The sequence below is a fragment of the Prunus persica genome, chromosome G5, assembly GCF_000346465.2.
Source record: "Prunus persica cultivar Lovell chromosome G5, Prunus_persica_NCBIv2, whole genome shotgun sequence".
Taxonomy (NCBI): domain Eukaryota; kingdom Viridiplantae; phylum Streptophyta; class Magnoliopsida; order Rosales; family Rosaceae; genus Prunus; species Prunus persica.
Window position 1 is genome coordinate 4,250,134 of NC_034013.1, and position 13,064 is coordinate 4,263,197.

A 13,064-nucleotide genomic window follows, 5' to 3' on the forward strand; every position below is an offset into this window, starting at 1 on the left:
GAAGAGCCTTTTGCCCGGGGAGATGACTCTCTCATCTCCTTAGCTGCCGTCATCCTTACCTCAAACGAAGTCAACTCCACACTTGACTGCTCGTGATTTAACAGCTGGATCATGAGAAGACCTTCCAGTTTAGTCTCCATCTTTTGACTAAGGCAGACGACCTGAACTTTGAAGAAGAATGCCTGCATCTATTTGCCTCTCAGTAGATGAGCTAGATCGAGCACGTGCTATTCTACAGAGCAGATTATGGTTTTCAAACTTGTCAGCAGGAGGCTTGAGTAGAACATCTTGAGCACTGCGTGTACCACCAACGTTCCTGCTATCAGCAGAAACAAGATATTTGACCTCAGCAGATGACAATGGAACAGACCCCACTTGAGTCTTCTCAGCATAAGGGAGCTTTGGATTCTTCCTCAATGGATACACATTCTTAGCCTACGAAGAAGTAGCTTCATCTCTTGAAGACTTGGCAATAACCTTCTTTTTTGAAGGGGGTTCCGGCAAAACACTCCCCCTGCCCAGCCTACAGATCATCAGAGTCTAGACTATTCTGCTTCCATCTCTCAACATCCTGGGCAAGGGGCAGACCACCGACTTCCTCCCGATACCCGCTCAACTTATGTGGCTAGCAACGCATGACGCCAAGCACGCTCCAACCTAGACCTACGACGATAGGGAGCAGCTGGTCCACCTGCGCGCACCTGCTCCACCACGGCTGCCGCTAACTGCCAGCCATTGCCATGACGACAACCAGCCAGGCTTCCCCAAACTGGCTTTTGCAGCAAAAAAAAGAAGAAAAGACGAAGAAAAAGAAACATACGTGCTCGACTTACCTTGGGATGCACGGCGACTCCTCTCTTCGACAAGCAGTGCGAATTCTCCAAGATCTCTCTCAAGTTAGAAAGTATAGAAGTTAAGTTTGTAATGTGAAGAAGAGTGAAGAGAAGCCCTGCGTTTACACAGATTGGGCATCCTAGGTCAAGAAGGAATCGCAAGCCCATTCCTATTGAGAACCCAACTCCAAGAACAGTCAAAAGCTCACTCCAATTAGGAACCCAATTTGCAAAAGGAATCCAACTCACTGAAGGAAGCTCAGTTACAGCTAGATAGCCCAACATATAATTTACATCTCCTACATGCAACCACTCGCCATACAGAAGCTGGGGGGCATTTGTGGGAACCAAATTAAACCTGAACCCTAGGTCAAATAATTAGGCCAATCAATTTGGGAATTATTTGACCTAATTGGGAGTTACCTAACCTAATTGGGAATTACCAACCTAATTGGGAATTACCTAATCAAATTGGGGGTTACTTAAATTAATTGGGAAATTACTTAATTCAAGTTGAATGTATTTGATCCTCGCCTTAATTAGGGATTCGGTTAAATCCCTAATCCCTAAGTACACTAACCTCACCAACCTCTCCAAGACTACTATAAATACTTGGTTATACACAAGGATGAGGTATGTCAGAACTATTACTAAAACCTCTGTAGAGATCTTCCCTCACAAACCCTAGCTACCTCCTCTCTCTCTCTCTCTCTCTCTCTCTCTCTCTCTCTCTCTCTCTCTCTCTCTCTCTCTCTCTCTCTCTTTTACATAAGGCTCCGGCCGCCCGGTTTATATTATAAACATATCTCCGTACCCTATTAGCTATTGTTTTCTATACGATTCAATTGAACTACTTTAGGCATCGGAGTGCCTTTGGCCAACACCTCCGGGGTGTGGTCCTCTTATTTGTTCTATTTTGCAGGGAGAAAGAGACGGCGAAGAAAAAGGGGGATCTTTCCAATCGAATATTCTCGTGGGGAAATTTGCTCCCACATCCCTTCCAAAACGCTTCAACCAATTTGCTAAAAAAAAATGAATAACAAATCCATCTAATTAAGTTTAACATTTATTTCAAGTGTTCATTGTACTCGAAATTTTAAGTTGGCTAAAGTGGGCTATTTTTAATTTTCAGTATTTTCAATTTCTGTTTTGTTTGGTTTGAAGTTTCAACAACAAACTTTAATTTATGTTTATGCATACAAATTTTAATTATGAACTTATTTCTTTTATGAAAAAGTGGTTCTTTATTTATTCAATAAGTTATGTATTTTATTTGTTCAATATATTGAAAGAACCGTGACTTTCACTCTTCCTTAGCAATTCTTGAATAGTCCCTTTCTCTTGGACCCTAAGGTCCAAGGAAAGTTTGGTCACTCACTCTTGGATCTAATCTAAAGGTTGAGAAAAAACAGATTTAAATATCAATATGTTTATATTTTATTACTTTTAGTGTACAAAATATTAATTTAATTTAAAAAAACAAAAACTTAAAAAAATTAAAAATCACTCCAACCAAAACACACTCTCTCTTAGAAAACCAAGAACATGTTCTTCCTCCATTGTCGTTCATAGCTACCTTCAACTTCAGCATTGCAGACAAAAATCAAGAATATGTGTCGTTTAAGATTCACTCTAATTCTTATTGGTTATGTATTTCATCTCTTGATTTAGTTTCAAATATTCAATTTTTTCAGAAATAAAAGAAAATTTATTGACCCAAATTCGGAGCCATCAAGCTATCCCTTCACACTTTAATGCGATTGAATTTCAAGGGCCCACAACCAAGTCACTTTCCTATTGTTTTCTGCCTTTGTGATCAATTTTCTGTTTATAAATGTTAGATTTGAATGATTCATGAATCCAGTTTGGGAAAACTTCAATTTTTAACCAACAAATTTTGGTGTTTTTTTTTTCTTCAGTTCATGAACCCAGACTTGGGTTTCTGCAACTATGTTGTATTTTTATGAAAGGTTCATGTTTTCTTATTCACTAAGCTTGAAGTAGAAAGATAACTAGCGTCGAAGACGACGGTCTTAGATGCAGATGAGTTTTTTGTTCATGTTTTTCATCTCCAATATTGAACTTTAAAAAAAAAATAAAATTATTAGTTTTAATATATTGACACACCCACCCAACCAATTTTCCTTGGACTATAGTGTCCAAGAGAATATGATTGAATTCTTGAAATTAGAATGCGTACTTTTATTATATTGACACACCCATTCACCTAATCTCTAGCACGTTCCAACCATTTGACATGACAAAGAGCAGAGGTAAGTGAGGGCAGTTACTGCCATCTTTTGCCTTGGGCCTTCCCGGGCTGGATGTCACCTCTGGAGCTGATTTTTGGAGACCAGGGCCTTTCGCGTGGGGCTGGGCTGTCCGCTAAACTGCTCTTGCCTCTATCCATTTATCATACATCCCACCTCTTGGAGTCTATTCGGCCAAAAAACTCCTCTCAGAACCCATTTATCTTCCAAGGGACCAAGAATCAAACGTGGGCTCATCGCTGTAGCACTCTCCCTCATGTGCCCTTGATTGCTCGTCTGCCGTCGGCGGTCAGGTACTGTTTTGTAGCAGCGACGTCTTCTATCAGGTACTGTTCTCTCCTCTGGAACTGAGTCGTTACATCTTTTCCTCTGGAACTGAGTCGTTAAATCTTTTCGTTCCAGATCGATACCGTACCGCGATTGGGTACGCTCGATCCAGATCGAAATTCGTTGGGGATGAGCGAATTAGGCAACTACGGTTTTTCTTCTTAGAAAATGAAGACATGCATTGATTTGGTCTCTTGAAACCTGCATTTTGATATCCTTCCAAGCTGCCGCTTATATTAATTGGACATGATTAACTGCAAATTTTGTAATTGCATAATAATAGGTGCCTGTATGTGGTGTGCGACGGCACACTTGCATATGTGCGACGGCACACTTGCATATAGAATATATTTAATTGCATAATAGTCTGTGGCTAGGGCTATTAGTGGCCAGCCTTCTTAAAGCTTATATATATATATATAATAAGTAATATGTTTTTTCATATTATATGGGTTTTGGGTATTGATTTAGTGGCTGGGTTAGTGGATGTGTGTTCCAATTAAGGTTTAACTTCCTCTTAATTTAACTTAATTGCATATTTTAACAAAAAAATTATAGATTTTTTGGTTTGAATGTGCATCAATTGCCTTCAACATTCCAGGTTAGGTCATAGGGCACCCAATGCTTGGTGGGTATGTCTCATTCATGCATTCGTTCACTTCCAGCTCGGAAGAAGAAGTTTGGTTTAGGCCTCCCCCATAATCCACTTAAGAGTAACACTAACTTGGTCCCCAACTTGTACACAGAGAGACACAGACACCCAACTAAATTTGGTAAGATTTTTTTTTTTTTTTTTTTTCATGCTATCAATTCTGTATGTCGTCTCTGTTTAATTTCCAAGAGTAGATGCAAATATATGTGCTTGATGATTGTTTTCTTTCAGGATCGTTTACCACTGCCTTTTTAAATCAGATTCGCATACCATCCTTGGGTTGGGTTCAGTGGAGGTCAATCTCAATCTTGCATCCTTGTATCCTTCAGGCTACAGGGAAACTTTGCACGCTACCCACTAATGAACTGTCTGATTCTGATTCTTCCAATGATGCAATTGGTCATTTGGAGGAATCCCATGTTGATTCTGATGGGGATGTTACTACCAAGACAATTAGGAGGGTCTACCAAACACCAGTGGATTTCACCAAAGTGAACAAGAATCTGCTTCCAACTGTAGTTCTTATTGGGCGTCCAAATGTGGGCAAGTCAGCTTTGTTTAATCGGTCAGTTTTTCCTCTAGATGTCGGTTTTTTTTTTTTTTTTTTTTCCTTTTTTCTTTTTCCTTTTCTTTTCTCATTATGCTATTTTTTGAAATTAGTATTCTATGTGTATTTTCCAAAATTTGGTTTTACTTATATTGGCGTAGAGGTTGTAACTTGTAATATTCTCAGCCTTGTTTTCTAATTTTTTTAAATTTTATTGTAGTTTAATCCGGAGGCGGGAGGCCCTTGTCTACAATACACCAAATGATCATGTTACTCGTGACATAAGAGAAGGCATTGCAAAATTGGGTGATCTACGATTTAAAGTATTGGACTCAGCTGGCTTAGAAACGGCAGCATCTTCAGGGTCTATTCTTGACAGAACATCAGGAATGACCGCAAGTGTTCTTGCAAGATGTCAGTTTGCTGTTTTCCTAATAGATGTGAGGTTAGTTATTATCATTACATGGAGCTAGCATGTCTTTAATTATGTAAAAATTAAAAGAGTTTTTCTAGCGACACCGTGCAAGTTTTTAAGTTGACCAAACAAAGCTTTTCTATATGGGATTATTGGCTGTGAATAAGAAGCCTTATATTATGTGATCTAATAGATAAGTCACATTTGGTTGACCAGGGGGTTATATTTTATAGCCTTTCTATTGAAATTTTGTAGTTCACTGTTGTAATTTGAAAGAATTACTTGAGTGCTACCACCCACCACAACACCCCATCCCTCCAGTTTATCTTTTCCTTTTGAAAGAAACGTTTATTTAGTCTTTTGGTGTTAACTTGTGACTAGAGCTGGACTGCACCCCCTTGATCTGGAGGTTGGAAGGTGGTTGCGCAAACATGCACCTGGAATCAATCTTGTAGTTGCCATGAATAAATCCGAATCACTTCTTGATGGTAGTGGCTCTCTTATGGCAGCTGCTGCTGAAACTTATAGGTTAGGATTTGGTGACCCTATTGCCATATCAGCTGAGACTGGACTAGGTATGCAAGATCTCTATGGGAGTCTAAAGCCTAAGCTTGAGGACTATATGCTCCAAGTATTAAACAGTAAGGAAATTTTTATGCTTTTTTTTTTTTGTTGCAATAAAGTATTTATTCCATGCAGTCCATGATGTAGATGAACTTTTTGAAACATTATATAGTCTTCTAATCTCTATCGTCACTCTTAGCAAGCTTGCACTGTGCAACCATATTTACTCTTCAGAGAAAATTAATGAAGATTATCATGCCTCTTTAAAACTTGGATTGGGATTGCAATGGTAGTGTTCACGCATCTAAGCATGTCAAATTATTGCTCTATGTATAGCAACACTGCTTACTTTATGATTTTCTTTTTTAGTGAGAAACAACTTTCATTAAAAAGTGCAAGGGCAAAGAGGATAGGAACGATGTTCATAAAAAACAAATCTACCAAAATATCATACACAAGAAGAATACCTTCCTTTATCTCAAAACTAATCCCTCCCCCTCCCCATATCTAGCATAATTACAGTGAAAAGAATATCCTTAAAAATGCTTTCACATTGATACCCAACAATCCAACAATCTTACTCTGTTTAGTTTGTTGGACCTGAACCTTTGGCTGATGTTTTATTTGTCTTTAAATATGTTTGATGGAATAGTACTGTAATGATGACTACTTAGTCCAATATCAATAAACTGCTATCTCATATTTTGGATACTGTAAGTTTATACCCTTGTAAATATTTTATGTATAGTTTTAAACTGCAAACAAGCTGCTCTTTAACGGCATCATCATATTCTTTTATTGCTTTCTTGATGACTTGGTCAATTTTTATGCTAACCTAGTTGATAGCCCCTTTTTTTCCCTTCTTTCCTGATCCTAGATGAAGAAGGCACTGAAGAGACTAATTTCAGTGAGGACGGCAGCTCCTGTGAGCTTGAGGAGAGTAAGTTGCAATTACAGTTAGCAATTGTAGGAAGACCCAATGTTGGGAAGTCAACCTTGCTGAATACATTGCTACAAGAAGAACGGGTGCTGGTGGGTCCAGAAGCCGGTTTGACAAGAGATTCAATTAGAGCTCAGTTTGAATTTCAAGGGAGAACGATATACCTGGTACATGTTATATTATTTGTTTCGTGTTGTTTTTCCCCCCCCTTTTTTGCAGTCATACAAGATTATTTGATTGCACCATCCCTCTACCACCTTTCCAATTATCTAGAGAAGTATTATGCTTATTGAAGTCTAAACTCTCACACTCAGGTTAACTGTTAATTTATTGCCTTTGTTTATATTCTAATCGTACATCTGTAGTTTTCGTTATTCTCATGTCATGCTCTTTATAACCTTGTCTTATATATGTCAGAGATTGTATTCCATCTGAGCTTCAACTTTATCATATATATCAAAATCGTATTCTATTAGATTTCTTCACAAATATAGTTGATTCCATTTTGTTATAGTGTCCTTGAACAAGATTCGTGGGAGCGCTTCTTTGTTAGTGCAGGGCCTGAGTGAGATTATTAATTTTATAACTTTCTAATTCTTGGCTAGAGAAATCAATAGGTGCTTTAGGAATGTGAAAATTTCAAAGATATTTCTTTCAAGCATTTCCTGGTTTCAAAAATGAATGATGTAGCTTTTTATGGATTAGAAGAAATATTTTGCATGGGAAGGGGCATGGGCATAACACATGCAAGAAATATGTGCAGAGCCGGATTAGAGTACTGTTGGTTGTAACAACCACTACCCCTCACTTTTGATCTCTATCTTGAGTACAAGATTTGTATCCTTCTTGGCATATTTAATGTATATTCATTACCAAACGTGTCACATCTTGATAAAGTTTGCCAGTTGCACTTTCTAAATTTAATTATATCTTTTGTATTATGTTTTTTTTTTCATCTTCTCAAGTTTCATGTATATTGCTTGATTTATTTGATTTTATTGTGGCTAAATTCAGGTCGACACTGCAGGTTGGTTGCAGAGAACAAAAATGGAGAAAGGACCAGCATCCTTGAGCATTGTGCAGACAAGAAAGAGTCTAATGAGAGCTCATGTAATCGCTCTGGTCCTTGATGCAGAAGAGGTGTGTCATACAATATGTTTTCTTTGACGAAAATTTGATAGTGTGTGATATATTTAGATGTCTACTGTGAAAATGGCAAAATTATCTAAGATGGAAAGAAAAAGGTCTCAAGTGTGTACAGTAGTGTTAATGATGAAATATGAGGCTTTGCTGGTAAGTGGTTGTAGAGGTTTCAAAAAGAGACAGTCTCCCTATGATATACTGTAATCCGGAGTAAATATGGGCTGCTTGAGAATGGTTGGGACCCAGCAAAGGGAGTCTGTCTCTGTTTGATGCTTCATGCAGTGCATTGTTTGGAGAGAGGTTTAATTTATTCGGAGGAAAGAAAAGCAGAGAAGTTCTGGGAAGATGTGCTATGTTGGCAGTTTTTTGGGTAGTGTGGATGGAAAGGAATATGAGAGTTTTTTTTTTAATAATGTTAAGGGTGATGAGATAGGTCAGTTATGGGATCCTTATGGGCATCAATGTCTTCAAAGTTTAGGGATTATACCTTTTATTTAATATATTTGGATTGGAAAGCAGTAGTATATTAGAGATAGTTTTTCAAGTGAAATGTGATAGGGAGGTGTCTTAGTTGCAAGATTCTGATTGTTGTATATTTGGTGGATCTCTTGTTCACCGACATGTACTTTCTTGTTTAAGGTTTAGTGTACTTTCTTGGTTTTTTTATAAAAAATTATGGTTTCTTATAAAAATAAAAATAAAAAGACGAAACATGACACCTTATGTGCACAGGTCAACCCATCGATAATTCCTTTCTTATATTATGATGCTTGAATGATTAAATTCCGTGTGAGATTTGCTATTAGAAAAAAGAACTACAAGAATTTTATTGTCATTTGTTGCTTGATGCAAATGTTACTTTTGTACTATGGACTAACTTACTTTGGGCCACAAAGGTATTGATCCAAATCTATATTTGTAAAACAATTTTAGTGTGCGTCATCTACTTCTTTTCCCATTTCACGAACTGATGTGCCTCTTAGGTAATATTGCAGTGAAGTTTTATTAGGTTTAATGTTATTGTCTTGCTCAGTGAGATGAAAATGATTAGTGCATTGGTGGATCGCAGCATATATGCCCCATTAATATTATTTGGAATCTAGGGTGCAAATACTGTTAAATTGACTCAAGAGCATTTTAACCCTATTATAATAGTGAATCCTTAATGAATATAAAAAAAACTTCTTGACCATATTATAATAGTGATATATGCACTAGAAATTTTATAACCTGCAACAGTGTTTTTGTTTTCTTCTCCATATTTAATGGATTCCTTTATTGCAACATTTTATGTAATGACCAGATTGCAAATTCTAGAAGAAGTTTGAAGCATGATGAAGTAGTTATAGCAAGACAGGCAGTTGAAGAAGGCCGTGGCTTGGTTGTAGTTGTGAACAAGATGGATCTATTAAGAGGGAAGCAATTATATGACAAGGTTATGGAAGCTGTGCCCCAAGAAATTCAGACCATTATGCCTCAGGTATGCCTGTGTACTATTTTCTTAAAATAAATGTAAAGAATGCTCCTGCTTGCTTGTTATTATCTTCACTACTCACGCATATTTAACATACTTTTCATAAAAAGTACAAAAGGCTGAAGCGTTTTTCATATGCTTGTCCTCGGCTACCCAAGTTAATATGGGGTTTGTGTTCTGACCAAAAAAATAATGATATAAGATACTATGAGGTCACAAAGTATGGGTTAATTATTTGATGCCACAAAAGTTTGGGTTAATTATTCGATGCCACAAAGTATCTTGGTTGATGAGGTCATTTTTATTTCGGGCGGGTATCTGCAAAAGACAGGAAGGTTGGGGAAGGGGAACTCCAAGCTTTATCTGCAATAATGTGTTTTGAGCAATGGTAAAAATGGTAGTTTACTGTTAGCATGGTTGTTGCAAACAGGTGACTGGGATACCAATTGTATTCATATCAGCCTTGGAGGGAAGGGGTCATGCAGCTGTCATGCACCAGGTTATTGATACATATGAAAAATGGTGTTCAAGATTGTCAACAGCTCGTCTTAATCGTTGGTTGCGAAAGGTCAGTTGATGATACCTTTTGTGTTTCAACCATCGACCTCATAAAAGTCATTTGGAAGTAACCTTCTCTGTCTTTTCCTGTGTGTGATCAGGTTATGAGCAGGCATTCTTGGAAAGATCAGGCTGCTCAACCCAAGGTTAAGTATTTTACACAGGTGAAGGCCCGACCACCCACTTTTGTTGCCTTTGTGAGTGGGAAGAAAGAGCTCTCAGAAACAGACATCAGGTTCCTAAAAAGGTCTTTGAAAGAAGACTTTGATTTGGGTGGAATACCGATCAGGATCATGCCGAGGACCATCGAAAGGAAAGCTGTGAACGGCACTAGCAAGAGTGGCCAAATTGCTAATAGACCGTCTGAAAGGATGTTCTCTGACAAGAGAAAAGTGTGTCCGGTTGAATAGCATTTTTAACTCGACGAGACGGCTATTGTTGTCCTGCCTCGTTATGCTGAGACTGTAATTATCCAATAGTTACAATTTTGACCTTTATTGCAGGATGTAATTTTCTTTAGGAGAATTATCTTAGTTGTAGATTATATTTTTTGTATTTAACGTGAAATTCTTAGTTGAGTGGTAGCACAGTTGCAGGAGGGAATGAGGTTAAGTGTGTGTTTATTTAGGGTTTAGGGATTTTATTTTGTGTTTTGACATAAAAATGATATTTAACACCATTCCTTTTATTTTTATCCTTCTTTGGAACTCGTGCGTTTTTCCCTTATTATATGCTGGAATCTTCTTACCTCAAAACCATTGTCTGAATTATTTGTTTTGGTAACACTAATAGGCAAATGTCTTGCATCCAATGCAAATACTATTTATAGATCAATTGATCTTCATTCATATACTATTTATTTATCATTTTTAAAAAATTCTAAAAAAATGTATTTTTTTATTATAATTAAGTTAGATTGCAAATTGGCGGCACTCCTATCAGACGATGGTTCAGTTGGCCTAGCTAGCCAGAAGGAGGTCTAGTTCAACAAAAAAAACTTACTCGTAATTGGAATAACACTAGTCAATAACACAATGACATCAGGGTCTGTCCTGAAATTTTAAGGGCCCTGTGACAATCACAAATGTATACAATCACATCACTGACTCAAATCTAGGCCTTGTACGAAGAGATATGCACTATAAACCAACTTCACCAAACACACTTTTGTGTCAATTTACTGCACGCTAGAGTATATATACAATTTTTATAATATTAATATAAAGTAAAAAAATAATCGAGAGCCCTGTGCGGTGGCGCCACTTGCACCATGCTAGGGCCGCCCTTGAATGACACATGAAAAAATTATCCCTGTTACATGAAAGTCTTTTTTTCAAGTTCAGATAAAAAATTACAACACCTAAGAGTTATTCTGGAATCTCTTATTCAATTTGACTTTTAATGAGAGGTAAGGTCAACAGTCAGTGTTGTTATATAACCAAATGCCAGATCATCAACTGTTGCACTTCATCACAATACTTACAAGAAAGGGCACACCCAATTATGCATATATAACCATAAAGTTTTCACTAGGTGGGGAAGCCTAACCTTTTGGACAATTGTCTGCATCAAGGCAAATATTTGATAGATTGTTGCTGAAGGCAAATATCTTAAGGCCAGCACTGGTGGGACAAAAGAGCTTGAAGCTCATCTGTGAATCGCTCTAAATAATTCTTGAGGCTCTCATTACCTATGTTGAGAATGTGCACAACCGACAAGCGAGTTGTGCTTTAGTCTAATCCTGCCATGTGGCAGTTTGGCGTTAGATTTTATTTGCTCCCACATTGCCCTTTCCTCCTCTTCCCAGCCCACGTTGGTGGGTAGAGGAAAATAAATAGAGCAACTTATATATTGCATAAAAAATAGAGCAACTTCTTCATGTCGTGCCACTAAACGGGCTGATATGGGCCCACACCAAACTTGACTTATGCATTGTACTTTTTTCGTAAATTTTTTCAACTTCATTTCAATCTTTTTTACAATTATGTATATACTGACAAGATTTATTATTTGTTGGAAAAAAGGTCAATAATTTTATTTGAAGTACATTTTAATATAAAATGGCCAGATTATTGTTAGGTTTTAAAAATTGAAACTTGAAAAAAAAAATATTTTAATATATATTATTAGAGAAAAGAAATAGAGTTGAAGATAAGATATAAATATAATAATATTAGGTATTATTTTACTCTTAAAAAAATATAATTTAATAAATGGGCTTTAAATGGGCCAGCTTGTTGGGCTTCAGGCCATCACAGCCCACCCAAAGATATGCGTTGTGCTATGTCAGGTCTTACTTAATAAGCCCGTGCTTAGCTTGGCCCGATTCGGTTGATACCTCTAGTATAAGGGCATCAACTCTTGTGATGTCAAGCAAATGTCTTCCTCTGACGACATGTAATTCAAGTGGTATTTAAAAAATTCAGAAATAAGCAAGTGAAGAGGTGCATTTAGAATTTCATTCTCTTTCATTGTGAGATTAAATAAACAGTCTTCATCTTTCCAAGGGAGCTGATTTTCAAGTAGCAACAAGTTATTTCTAACTGTCGATAACATCCATGGTGTTGATTACCCACTTTGTTGGTCCCGACTATAAAATGCACAAAAGAGTCCTAACTTTCGTTTAATTGATAGTCATAAGTGGGAGAACATTGGGAAATTGCTTCAAAGTTGTTTGATTGATTGGGGTTACGAGAAGGTACTCAAAATTAGGGCGAATAATGCAGTTGCATATACTAAGGTAATTAAGTATGGGAGGAAGAAAGTAAATTGGTGGAAAGATTCAAATAGTGTGTTAGAATGAGGGTTTGAAGAGATTGGAAAGCTCTATTGTGGCAATTCGTAATGTAGTGAAGTATGTAAGGTGAGGACCTTCTCGATTGAGTTACTTCAAAAAGTGTGTTGAAAAAGACAAAATATAGTGCACCAGTGGTGATGGATATGCCCACTAGGTGGAACTCCACTTATTTGATGCTTGAAGCAGTATTGAAGTTTCGAAAAGGTTTTGATAGGATGGAAGATGAACCCGATTCTTCTGACTTAATGTACTTTAAGGAAAAAGAAGAGGAAGATGAACTAAAGGATGAGGGAAATGAAGAAATGAAAGAAAATGGAAAAGAAAGGGCAAGGCTAAGAGGGTGGAGTCACCTAGTGAAGAAGATTGGGACAAAGTTGTGACATTTGTGAAGACCTTCTATGATGTTAACTTGAAAATTTCAGCTTCGTTGCATCCAACATCATATACAAGCTTCCATGACTTGATTGCCATAGATGGGAAGATTCTGGACTTATATAGATAGGATGTTACAACTCCTATTCAAGCAAGGGCAACCATGGACACA

General features: G+C 37.2%; 1 protein-coding gene across 2 annotated transcripts; it reads left to right on the forward strand.

Moving 5' to 3' along the window:
• LOC18777703 (GTPase Der) lies at positions 3,243 to 10,417 on the forward strand. Of its 2 annotated transcripts, none has more exons than XM_020564466.1 (10): positions 3,243 to 3,429; positions 3,506 to 4,203; positions 4,314 to 4,647; positions 4,850 to 5,074; positions 5,426 to 5,685; positions 6,486 to 6,715; positions 7,563 to 7,688; positions 8,995 to 9,171; positions 9,596 to 9,733; positions 9,825 to 10,417. In XM_020564466.1, the coding sequence occupies exons 2-10, from the start codon at positions 4,065 to 4,067 to the stop codon at positions 10,131 to 10,133; spliced, it is 1,938 nt and encodes a 645-aa protein (XP_020420055.1). In that variant the 5' UTR covers positions 3,243 to 3,429; positions 3,506 to 4,064; the 3' UTR covers positions 10,134 to 10,417. The 2 variants fall into 2 exon arrangements, with proteins under 2 accessions (XP_020420055.1, XP_020420054.1); XM_020564465.1 differs by having other exon boundaries at positions 4,032 to 4,203.